Raw genomic sequence first — 14,169 nt, 5'->3', positions numbered from 1 at the left:
TAAATGCAAAAGTGAAAACAAATTCACAACCTGTCGAACGTGGGCGTAAAATAAAATATTATGTAGTAGCTCAGTAAAATTTTAATCCAATTTGATCTCAATAACAAATTGATAAAGTCTTATTTTTAAAATTAAGCACATTGGTAAGTTATCTTAAATTATTATCATTACGCTGCAGTTTAGTATAAGCGCCACCTGTGTAAAATGATTCTAACTAATATGAATATTTGAAATAGTTTACTTAAATACTGACAGATGGCGTTGTTAGCGAAAAATATTTGTACGTTTCGGTCAACAGTCTAAAAGGATATAGATAAGTAAGCTTTAAATAAAAGAAATGTTAGTTTAAACGTATTTATTTTTCTTTTGTGTTTTTATACTAATTATTCTATAAAAAGTAATAAATAGCTGCCAAATAAACTAGTGGTAGGCAGTGTATGCTCACTATTCTATGTGTAAATAATTTAGGTGCATTGTAAATGTTGTACCTACATGTGTTCTATACAAAACAACAGACTTTTTTTAACTATACGTTCATTAAAATATACTTAAAAATCATAAACTACATAGCCATTTACAAATAAAATATTTATAAAATTTTAAACTAATCTTTTTTACCACACCGTTGTTAAAAGTTGTTTACAAATGACAATAAATAAGAAAAAAAAAAATATATATAGCAAAAGTATAGCATTTAAGGCACAAACAAATTTACGTACAACGCGACATTCCAAACAAAAAATATTACAATTAGAAAACGTTTTTCTGCAAAAACATCGAAAGACAGAACCAAAATGTTCTCTATTACATAATATGCACCCATGAAAACTTACAAACTCATAAAATATATACTATTTACTTAAAACTAATAAAACTGTAATATTTTTTTTATTTACAATTCTATATCACAGAGTAAAAATACGACCCCTGTCCTCAAGACTTGGGTATTTATTATCTACAATTATAAATAAATATTTAAAAAAAATGAGCGTGATATTTTTTTAAAAGTATATCTTAGCTGAATTGCTGTCAATTTATGAAAAAAAAAAATATTAAAAATCTAGCATAATTGTACTTTAATCTATTTTAGTTCGAATATTTCTAAAAACTAATATAAATTTACTGTATATATATGTGTTTAAAATACAGTTCTATTTACTATCATAGTATAGATAATATTATACATTTTTCTTAGTTGCCATTAATTTGAACGCTACACTATAATCATGTATTAATAACTACAAATTGACATTATTTTTTACTATCTTGATATATATATTCTTGACAATTATGTTAACAAAGAACGCGTGTAAATACTAATTACATACGATAAATAAGTTTAAACATTGATCTTATAAAAAATGTAGGCCAAAAAGTAAAATAAATAAAATGCACAAATATGTAGATAATGAAACAAAAAAAAAAAAAAAAAACAAAAAAAACCTTTACAATTACTGTCTCAATATTATTATTTTTTTTTTAAATAAATAAGCAGTAAATATAAAGAATTAAATAGAAAAATTGTACAAGTACACTATTCATAATTACAACTTTAAATATAATTATGACGTTACATTTAACTTCAAACGTATATAATTACTTCTAGTACGGTATATTCAGGTTAAGAGAATAGTGACTCATCGCTGTCACTTAGCTACGCTAGTTGATCAATTGAATCTTTATAAATTAGAACGCCTTGTTCAAATTGACAAGTTTTAAATTCACAGGCGTTCCTTACTACTAAGATTCAATTGGTCAAAGGATGTGGCTAAGCAAAATTATTATGATGAATTACTTTATTCTTAAAGCGAATATACTATAAAACTAAATACATAGAAAATACAGATACCAAAGTGATATTAATTTTACGATATGTGATACAAGGTAAAAAAAAAACACGACATTTAGTAAACTGACGGTATATAGTGACCTCCTTTTCTGTTAAATTTGTAGAAAAATTATTTTAACTTATCTGTCAAAATAATAATAAAAAAAAAAAAAAAAAATTACAAAATTTCTATACATACAGCACTTTCTAATCATCTGTCTGGCATATTTGTAATTAGTGACCGCGTAATATGTATGCTAATCTTTTTTTGTTATATTTTAAAACATTACTCAATTTATCTATATTTCTATATAAATTACCATCAATAGTCATTATCTTTGCTTTTTACTTAGATATATTAAATATATTTTAAACTACATATAATTAAATTCTAAATTTGAATCATAAGCCGATTTTTTTTTTAATTTAAATTACAACTATTGCTATAACATTGTTAATTGTACGTACAATATTGAACGGTGATGACAATATGTAACAATTAGTCTAATTTTACTTAAAATGTTTAAATTTTTACAACACGTCTTATTTTTTAAAATAGGAAATTTTTCGATGCGTTTAATTTTGTTTTTCTATTTATACATTCAGGGCGATTTACCCCCTTGACTTGTTTAAATCCTCTCTTCAAAACATACCCTAATAAGTAGTCATCTGTTGAAAATCACGTTTTTACGCATATACAACACTTCTTTAATCATTTCAAATTTCAACACAGTTTTACACTAACACTCACTTCCTAAAAATATATATATGAATAAAAAAAAAATTCACAACAATTTTTTCACCCCCTGTTTTTCTCCTCCCCTTCTTTAAATTCCCTCTTCAAAAATATACCCTAATCTGTAGAAATCTGTTGTAAACAACACTGTTAGCTCATTATTTCAAAACAAGTTAACTGCACTTCTTAAAAAAATATATATGAAGAAAAATTATTTCGTCAGTAAGTCAATTATAACGATTTTGCCTCGTCCCTTTCCCCTTGTGTAAAGGGGAGATCCACTTTAAAAATGTAACCTGATAAGTAGTAATCTTTTATAAGCTACGTTTGTTACGTAAAACAAAGTAAACTGGAAAATCATTTCAAATTTCATAACTTTTACAACAACACTCGCTTCCCAAAATATATATATGTATGAATAAATGTTTACGTCTGTAGGTCTATTACAAGGATTTTTTGCTCCCACTTTTTCTCTTACCTTTTATAAGTCCCCCATCAAAAAAATACCCTTATAATCAGTACTCTTTTTTAAAAATCGCTGCCAACTATAAAATACTTTTAAATTCACAAGTTTTACACCAACACTCACTTCTTAAATAATTTATATTTTTGAAAAAAAAAAATTGCTTACGTCAGTAAGTCCATTAAAAGTCAATGTACTCATGGGATATCCATGACACGTTTGGGGGTCATGGTTCCTCGCTCAATGAGCTATGGGAGTCGGGGGAGTGTCAGACGTTCCATGCTGCGGCAGAGCGCGTATTGCCGTTTGTGGTGAGTTCGTTGTCATGGTGGTTGAGGGCAGGTCTGCGTGGTGTCTTACGGAGATCGGATACGAAGGTGAACTGTGGAATCATAATATTATATCGTATATTATCGTGTATCAAAGTATGTGCTAATTATTTATCAAATAGAAGCCAAAATAATTAATAAAATCGGGATAAAATAAAATATAGACTCAAATATCATAATCAACATCATCGTGATCGTGAGACTAAACACACTAATTAATAAAACCAATGAATATTTTTGTAGTAAAAAAGGCGGAAATTTTTTGCGGAATCAAATTACTGCTACAACAATAAACTAACTAGAACGCATCAACCATATTACCACACCTGAACATAAACTATGAACTATTTACAGTCAATCCGGGAAGCTAACGGCAAATTATGTCATTGCCGTTCAGTTCAGCCTGTAATATTCCACTGCTGGGCATAAGCCTCTTTCCCCATGTAGAAGAAGGATCAGAGCCATTGTCATTACCGTTATAATAAACAAATTAAACAGCATACAAAAGATCACAGCTAGTCGTATATATTACTGCCCTTAAATAGTGTTATATTCCTGTAGTGAGAAAGTTAGCCAGAGCCGTAGATGCGCCGAGTTGACAGCACGTTCGGGTCGATATAAGCGCTTGCAATGCTCTTGGAGTTACAGGCGTTCGTAGGCTACAGTAACCAGTTAAAAACAGGCGGATCGTACACTTTCTTTACTTTCTATTTTGCTTATATGTTATTATACACCAGAGCTACATGCTGCACATTAAATATATTTTAAAATATTACTGTATGGTTTTACGGCATTAAAGAATATAGCCACCCCCTCTCTTCCCGTGGGTGTCGTAAGAGGTGACTAAGGGATAACACAGTTCCACTACTACCTTACCAACCAACTGCTGGCTTTGAAATACACAGGCCGAAGACGGGCAGCAGCGTCTTCGGTGCGACAAAGCCAGCCCTGCGGTCACCAACCCGCCTGCCCAGCGTGGTAGCACATGAGGTCACGCCATTTTTGGCGTGTACTTTTGGAGGCCTAAGTCTAGTAGTGGACTGCGAAAGGCTGATGTGATGTGATGTAGTATACAGATTATACATATTACATATTATAGATATTACACAAGTAAAAGACACACATGCAAATATGTACATAATTAAAATAAAAATAAAAAGAATATATATATATATATATATATAAATATAATACATAACCTCGTTATAAACTAATTAATATTACTATAAAATGACGAAAATTCGATATATCGGTCAATCAACTCACAATAACAACAGCATAAAGCAGTCCAATACTGAAGCCAGCGAGGACGTCGCTCCAGTGATGCTTGTAGTCGGAGACTCTCGTCATTACTGTGTACCACGCCATCATGATCAGAACGAACTGTATGCCATGGCGGAGAAGCTTCGAACCTCTCCATGTGAAGCGTTTGTGGAGGTACATCTGGAATTTGATTACGATTTGTTGATAGTTTCGTATTTTTCTTTTAATGGTTGTGGGTTAATGGCAAGTTGTTTGTACAGCTCTTCAGGCAAGGCAAGGCTCAGTAAATGAGTAATTTAATTTACAAAAATTTTAGTAATAAGTTAAAATATTAAATTACGACTTTTATCTAATAGTTTAACTTAAAAGTCGGACTAATGAAAATGAAAAATTTAAAAAGTGATTTTTGATTTAAAAGATAGAAGAATTCGTAATAATTGTTTTATGTGTTGTACGAATAATAATATTAACACAACCAGAACTAAAATACCCACAATCAAAATCCCGAAGAATCTTTGAAGGACAGATTTATCGCATATTTCTCAACAAACGCTAGCGATAAATAGATGAAACAAAGCCATTACTCTATAAGTATGCTTCTCAACCTTTTTTATTCCTGTAACCCTTAAAAACTTTTCATTTACCCCCTGATAATCTGATATTATATTAAAGTAGGTTTTAAACGTCATTTTAAAACTAAACTAAAAAAATACATTCAATGTGAAGCTACTATCGATTCTGAATGTAGATTTTGCAAAGAAGAATCGGCTAGAAATTTCGCAGTTACTCCTTTACTGATACCCCGGCATTGCAGTATTCCCGGGAGTATAGATATCACAGGTTGAGTATCACTGTCCTATGCAACTCAAATCACTAACTGTTTATAGATACGCAGGGTAATTTTTTTAAGCGCCTATTGGGGCGGAACAAACAGATACTTGGAATTATAGGGGAGAATGTGTCACAACCGTTTCGGGACTTGGGTAAGTGTGTTTGAATATGGTTCATGTAAATTAAGATTGTTATTAATACACACATGTTTATCGAACTACTTGTCTGTATCACCGGTTGCCGATAAAGATATCTGACAAATAACGGTATCCAAAGCATAAATATTTTGCATATTATTTATTTTATATTTATCATCATAATTTGTGAATACGAAAGCTGTAGCTTATAAGTAGAGGTAATATAGACCCCCTAATTACCTTCTTACTGCTGCTAAATCTTGTCAGAAACTTATGTGACAGATAAATTTTATTGCAACCGATAAAAATTCTAAAACTTCACGTTTTTTAAATTTAAAAACTAAATCTTACCGCAAAATAGAGCATTGTATACGCTGAGAAAGACGAATGGCCGCTCGGGAATGACAATCTCATTTCTTTCTTCAGTTTATCATCAGTTCCGAGGCAGGTGAACTTCTCGATGTATCGCCATCTGTTCTCGGCCAGGGTACAGTCGATGTCTGGGTTACAAACCTATCGACAAACAAAAAAATATTTTATTTACAAATACAACAATACTTTTTTGTTAACCATATAGTACCTGGGTGAGCGAGCTTAGCTCGGTATTTTTAGTAAATCGTGTTTTTTGAAAATCATATGTAAATACGATTTATATATTTATATATTTGTGTTTGCAGGCAAACGAAAAAAACCGACTTCAATTATATCGACAAGTAATACAACGTAGGTAGGCGAAAAAATAGTCAAGTAAATACGCATTATCAAAGATTACTCCAAAAGTTGTAATCAGATCTCGATGAAATTTAAATGTGGCCACATGATAAACATCGGCTTTCGGCTCGGCTTAAAAAAATAATTAAAAAATTATGATGATAAAATATGAATAATATTTTTCAATTTTACCGACATAATAATAAAAAATTAGAACTGGCTATTTAAATAAAAAATTACGAGTGCAATTAGAAAAAAAGAGAAAAAATAATAATCGATATGGAAATTTGAGGATTTGAACCGTGGTCTTTTCGATCGATCGCGACCGGCCGATTTCCCACATGAGCTATTAAAATTTATTGACAAGTGCGAAATTTACCTTCATATTCTATCGATATTGTACCCATTTCTACAGTGTCTAAAAACTGGGATAAAACGACATTTTCTAAAAATGAATCCTAGCTAGATTTATTAATCTCCCCCAAATATATTATTGGATAATAGAAATTGCCTACATACACTAACAAGCTAAACAATGTATGTATTACAAGATTATCGTAACATCTGTACTTACTTCTAAATCGGTTACATTAATGTGAATTTAATTGCACAACATATATATATATATATATATATATATATATATATATATATATATATATATATATATATATATATTATGCCAATTAATATTCAGATAACCGGTATAGGTAAATAACAAGTTATTTTATGATATAATTATACACTTAAGCAAAAGGTAAGTCTAATTTCGTAATTCACTAACTAATAACGAAATTTTGAAAACTATAAAATAAATCCATAAAGTTAATATTTGACTCGGAGTTACATCACAAGTAGTAGACAGTAGAACGACAAGTAAGTAAGTAGACATTACTGAAGTAAAAATTTTAGGAAACTTATCACGTAAAGAAATAGAGTGGGGATTAAAGATTTTTGATGGTACTTCATTATTTCTGAGCTATGTATTGTGAAAGTTGGTATTAAAATTGTTGATTACACTTAAAAATGATATCTAAATATTATTGAAATTATATATCTTGGATACCTAAAATGCTGATTATTTAAGATTTGATTATTGTCGCTCTCACAGGAGGATTTTGAGTAGTTTTGAGATAAATTAAGGATAATATTCTAATATATAAACATTATACGTTATCTATACTATTACTACTGCCACATAGTACTGTACCGCCAAGCCGACGCGAGTGAAGTTGTAGGACATAGTAATTTATAATAAAAAAAGTCAATTGGTTGCGTTATCATAAAATTATTCATTTTGCAACAGCAACTACATACCAATAATGTTATTAAATTTATAGTAATTTCAGATAATTACTCCAATGATCATGAGATTGCGAAATATTTTCTCAAGCCGTTTGAAAGCTTAACATGTTTGCAAGATCTAATTAAATTAAACACGCGGTAATATGATACGCATCTTGATCAAATCAGCCAGTTGCTGTGACCACTGCGCCAAGAGTAGTCATTTTTTTGTAGTAAACGTACATCACATGCATACACAAATAAATATATATCACACCAAGACTTGGGCCCAATCGAACCCAAAATACCTGGAGTATAAAGCAGGGTCATTACAAACTGCACCATGTGGCTAGTCCTTACAGTATAAACTACGTTTTATAAAAAATAAAAACAATTTTACATAAGAGCCTAAAAATCTGAAACATTACATTCTTAGAAGTCAATGAAAATTTTTCAATGATATAATGGTATATTAGGATAAACTAAGTTTAAAATTTGTATATAGTATCTGTACGAAGCCGAGACTTCTTAATATAATCTCCGATTCCGCAACATTCTCTACGATCATACGCCAATTATCAACGGTTGATAACCGGTCGGTGTAGTTGTACATTGTCAGTCAATTATCTTTTTACCACAAAATATTCCACTTTGTTTATTTGACTGATCGCCGCTACGCCTCGAGACATGCGTGATCTGCAAATTACGAGTAAACGATATTGCCCTTATCTTTAAGTTATTTTACTTTTGTATATTTTATTTAAAAAATGTTATTATTACTTTTATTGGTTGCAAATATTCGAACTGTAGTCTATCTACATATACATCTAGACAATCACTTTTGATTAACATTAATTTATTTGATGTTGTCATCTGACGGTTCAAACATTGGGGCGTGTATAATTATATAGATACAATATACTGAGATATAGCTAAACTGTAGATGTTGTTTGTTTGTGTGTTGTCTTATGGACAAAACTAGGAAAAAAAGAAAGAGTCAACGTATTTATTTATTTACACTTTATTGTACACCAAACAAGAAATAAAATAAACAAGCAACATTAACAATAATTAGTAGTAATATGTACAAAAGGCGGCTTAGGAGACCAAATCAAGAAAAAATCGTAGCGAGCTGCGTGGCTAATATTTATTATGATTTTTTTTTTAATACAAATATCAATATTTATACTATAAAATATTGATTTCTTGTAAATAGAATAGAATTTTTGTATTTCCTGAAACCTATTATTGAATAACATAAAATATATATTAATTAAATAATATAAATTGTATTTGATCACAAATATAAGTTATTTATGCTTTGATGAGTAAGAATAAGCCAGGTAGGTAACTTAATGCCTATTATTTATAATTATATATCAGTTATCATCAGACTCTTACTTGTCGTCATAGAATCATCATTTGTCGTCATCGGAACCATGCTAAATTATTTAAAAGATCCTCGCTCTCAATTACTGCAGTATCGATATTCAAAGCTGATAACTTCCAAACAGGTGGTCCGAATGTCTCTCCTTCTTGCAATATAAACGTTAAATCCTTATACGGCTACTTGACTTTTTCTTCTTTCTACTTTAATATTAATCACACCATTGTTTACATGTCTCAACGTGTTATTATATAATCTTTCCATCGTGGTCGGTACGTCAATCATCGCATCACGTTTATTAAAAACAAGTTTTATACGTACGATAATCGGTTTTATATAGAAATTGGCGGTTATAACGATCTGTTGCTCTTATAAAATGAGAAAATATTTATTTTTCACGTTTTGCATACTAAACCGGTATAATTTAGTGATTACGTCGGTCAGCGAGTTTGCTACGGAGCCCTGGGGCGAGCAATTTCACAACGACGAGTAGCGATACTCATAATTCATAACAAAATACATTAATATCTTTGAAATTATGATTTCATTAAGATTATAACAAGGATTATATTAACTTAAGCATTTTCTATAAATAGCTTCTATAATGACTTATTTGAAAAAGAAATTAAACATCGATAGTCATTAAAGACGTAAGTTAGAAATATAATTATGTTTAAATATAAATTATATTCAGTAAAATTTCTTCATCATCTGGGTGTTTCCAATTATGAAAATAGTAAAGTAAGATTCACACGACACGCGTTGGCGCAACGGTTACAGCCATGGATTGTACCTGTTAGGCTGGCGGTTGCGGGTTCCATCCCCGCATATGACAAACATTTGTATTGGCTATACAGGTGTTTGCCGTAGTCTGGGTGTTTGTGCAATCCTTGTGGGTCTCCCCACCGTGAGAGCACGTTAAGCCGTCGGTCCCGATTGTTATCATGTACACCTGATAGCGATTGTTACTCATAGTAGGGAATATATCCGCCAACACGCATTGGAGCAGCGTGGTGGATTAAGCTCTGATCCTTCTCCTACATGGGGAAAGAGGCCTATGCCCAGTAGTGGGATATTACAGGCTGAAGCGTGTAAAAGTAAGATTCGCATGTACTATTCATATTATTGCAACCATTAAAACAAACACCTAAATTATTTGTGTATTCAAGACACGTAGAACATTGAGATGTAAAATTCAATAAAGAAGCGTAAGAGATAGGAGCAAAATTTATTTTATTACTTTCAAGATTTACTGCGAATGTCGTTACAATCAACACAATGTACATGAGATGTTTAATTTAGCATTGCAAATACTCTCTGACATTATGAAGTCTTTGGTGTCTTTTAGGATATATACTATGCCCGAAATAAATCCTTTTATATAACAATGGGTCATATTATGTATTATGAGGAGTTAAAATAAACAGTAACAGTAAATAATAACAGAAAATAATTAATATGGACTTTGATATACGTAAATGAAAATTGTCAAAGTACTAAGTAGGTAAAAAAATTGAGGTACCCGTTTATTACAATGATGATATGCATGAATTATAAGAAACAAAGGCAAACAACTTATTTATTCATCGTAAGTGCACCTTGTCTCACTATTAATAACTGTCGACGATCTGAGTACGAGTTTAGAATTTAATGAAGTTTTGAAAAATTACGATACTTTCACATAACTCATATTCCAAAGGAACATTGACATTCAAACAAGCGTATTAAACATTTAAACTTAACTTTCCTATGAATTAATTATACGTCTCATATCCATACTACACGGCCTTTCTGTTTAAACATAGTTGTTGAATTCATTTTAATATTCTTTATTGTTCGATTCAACATTACCTTCGTTCGCAGTATCACAGAAAACGATCAGAATTCCGCAAGGACGGTACAAGGCAAATAGCTCGGAGTCTTACATTGTTTTGCTTTCAAAAAAAATAAAACTCTTTGTCGTATTCCTCTTGACATTTTGATGGACGTGCCATTTTTACGTTAAATAATAATTATAATTAGTTTTATTATTGAAATTTCTATAACTTAAGTAATAATTGTTGTTAATTTATCTATATAAATAAAAATGGATAGTTAAAAAGCTAAGCGCTAAACTCGAGTACAGTTAGACCGATTCTAATCAATTTTTAAAAGTTTTCTAAATACTTTGTAGAAGGTTCCTATGGAATAAATCGTTAAATGGTTAAGATGACAAGACAATTTCCTTTGGTACAATTATAGTCTTCGATATTTTTATAGTTAAGTTATCATAATGTTATAATGAGTAAGTTACTGAGTTTTGCGTTTACTATTTTAGATCAATACCAAAGCAAGCTTTATGTTCAATATGTTCAATTTGCTACCAATATGTTCAATTTTAATGTTTGCTAACAATAAGAAGTTGTTGACCTCGTTAGTTCAAAGACTTTTAGTAAAACATTTGTTTCGGAAGCCAACGTCTGCGTTCTGCGTAAATACCTATAGTTTATTTTCGATTTTTATGTTCTCTCCTATTTCCATGTTGCAAAACATACCAGCTGGTCTACGACACATACCTAATTACGTATGTATCGATAGGTAAATTAATTATAGACCAAAATAAGGATCGGATTATCTCAATAATAATTAATTAATACTTCTGGTTTATATGACTATAGTGAGCATTGACACGTAAAAACACAAATTGTATCATAATTCTAACTATAGTAAGTAAAATGCGAGATAGATAGATCATTTAAACGCGCTGTTAATCTAATGTAGTCAATAATAAAATAGCTAAGTGGTTTCTGAGTAATCTGCAAGCGTCGACATTTAGGTATATTGAATATTATTAGGCTAATAAGTATTGACATAGCATTAAATAGTATCTATACGTAAACAGCCGTATAACTCATTAATAGAATAAAAAATTAATAAAGAAATATTTTTATAAATTGATTCTGCAATTGTTACGAACGTAAGTCCATATATTATGACATATTTACATAAACAAAAAATTAAATTCAACATCTTACTGAATCATTGCCATAGTCAGGTAAAAATAGAAAAAAATACCATATTTATGTACGTTTGATCAGTGTTTCTCAACCTTTTTTGACGTAGCCTACTTTAAACGGTTTTAAAACTTGAAGGCACCCGAAGAAAAAAATTTGTTTAAAAGTTGAACTTAATTCATATATATATTTTTATAAGCTTGAATGTAAAGTAATAAACATAAAAAACAGAACGTTTTTTTTACGCGTTAATGCTAAGAATAGATTTTAAGTAATTGTGTTTGCAGGCAAACGAAAAAACGTGAACCTATTTCGTATACAAATAAGGTTGTAATTTTAACCATATACATTTCTATAGTAGTAATCTTGGCACTAAAACAACCACGGTACAATGGTTTAGAACCTCTGTATCAGACAGGCGCAAGTTAATCCAGCTGTACTCGTGCCGAGGTTAAATTGATTCGCCGAGAACGTGACCGAAGAAAATTATCCCGTGATATATGACAGATATTGTGATGTACGCGATATTAAACGTACGTTTATTGAACTAGAAACAACCTATTATAAAGCCTAAGAATATATCATACTTTAGTACGCTGAGTTATATAGGTATGTAAATTAGATTTAATTATATTATGAGTTTATGTTGTATTCTAAAATTTGATTTATGATGTTCTAATTAGTTTTAGTATTGTATTAACACTGCTTAACATTTTCAAATCGGAATATATTTTAATGGCATTTCATCATTCATCATCATTCCAGCCTATTGCAGTCCACTGCTGGACACAGGCCTCCACAAGTTCGCGCCAAAAATGCGTGAACTCATGTGTGTTGCCCATAGTCACCACGCTGGGCAGGCGGGTTGGTGACCGCAGGGTTGGCTTTGTCGCACCTAAGACGCTGCTGCCCGTCTTCGGCCTGTGTGTTTCAAAGCCAGCGGTTAGATGGTTATCCCGCCATCGGTCGTCTTCTTAAGTTTTAAAGTGGTAGTGGAACCTTGTTATCCCTTAGTCGCCTCTTACGACACCCACGGGAAGAGAGGGGGTGGCTATATTCTTTGGTGCCGTAGCCACACAGCACATGGCAATAATTATTAATTATTTAATGGCATTTGAATATTGAAAATAAAGCATACTTATATTTTTCAGGTTTTGTATATTTCTGCATTAATTACAAAAGCCGTCGCACATATTGACGTTTGAAATAGAAATAATTAACTAAGGTAAGGATAAGTGTTACTAACCGTAATATTACGGTTAGTAACACGGTCAATAATTTCTATGTTTAACAATGTATAGGTATTTATTACGATCGATCGAATCACGTTTCTCAAATAGATTCCTTTTATTATTTTGTTAGTTATTTATAGCGCTTATTGTAAAATGCGTACATAATTATATTTTGTAAAAGTGTTTTACAAAAGAGTTGTCTATTTTTAAAGATAATTTATCCAGACTTCCAATATAAGTGAAAACGAATCGCAAGATGCGAAGGATAATAAAAGTAAATAATGACGCGGAAACGTCTTGACGCGGACAGGCTCGGATAGTGGAGCCATTGTTGCAGTTGAAACATGCAATTTCTCAGTCGATCCCGCCCGGGGACTATGAGTTTCTTGAAATTACAGAAATGGCGTTATACAAACTAGTGCAGTCGTCATTAGCTTTTGCAGTTTTCCTTGTATAAAAACTAATGCTTCTTTGTTTATACATAATTGTGTTTGCTCGCAAACGAAAAAAAAAACCGACTTCAATTACATCGACAAGTAATACAACGTAGATCGACGAAAAAATAGTCAAGCAACTACGCGTTATCAAAGATTACTCAAAAAGTAGTTATCAGATCTCGATAAAATTTATATGTGACCACATGATAAGCAACAGCTTTCGATTAAATTAAAAATTATCAAAATCGCTACACCTAGTAAAAAGTTATTACGGATTTTCGAGAGTTTCCCTCGATTTCTCTGGGATCCCATCATCAGATCCTGGTTTCCTTATCACGGTACCAAACTAGGGATATCCCCTTTCCAACAAAAAAAGAATTATCAAAATCGGAACATCCAGTAGAAAGTTATGCGGTATAATATAACGTAGGTCGACGAAAAAAGCGTCAAGTAAAAACGCATTATTAGATATAACTCGAAAAGTAGTTGTTAGATCTCAAATAAATTTAAATGGGACCAATTGGCACACACTACCTTT

At 31.0% G+C, this 14,169-nt stretch overlaps 1 protein-coding gene across 1 annotated transcript in view; it reads right to left on the bottom strand.

Moving 5' to 3' along the window:
- Positions 1-2,664: 2,664 nt before the first annotated feature.
- Positions 2,665-14,169, bottom strand: part of LOC123661492 (putative phosphatidate phosphatase) — a 125,456-nt gene continuing 113,951 nt past the window's right edge. Inside the window, exons 4-6 of the mRNA XM_045596448.1 lie at positions 5,939-6,100; positions 4,623-4,799; positions 2,665-3,409 (exon numbers count right to left, since the gene is read on the bottom strand). Coding sequence (XP_045452404.1) covers positions 3,296-3,409; positions 4,623-4,799; positions 5,939-6,100 — 453 coding nt within the window. The 3' untranslated portion in view covers positions 2,665-3,295. The remainder of the gene's footprint in view (positions 3,410-4,622; positions 4,800-5,938; positions 6,101-14,169) is intronic.

The sequence above is a fragment of the Melitaea cinxia genome, chromosome 17 (assembly GCF_905220565.1).
Source record: "Melitaea cinxia chromosome 17, ilMelCinx1.1, whole genome shotgun sequence".
Lineage (NCBI taxonomy): Eukaryota > Metazoa > Arthropoda > Insecta > Lepidoptera > Nymphalidae > Melitaea > Melitaea cinxia.
The sequence above is the reverse complement of the archived record's forward strand: the minus strand, read 5'-3'. Positions and strand labels throughout refer to the sequence as shown.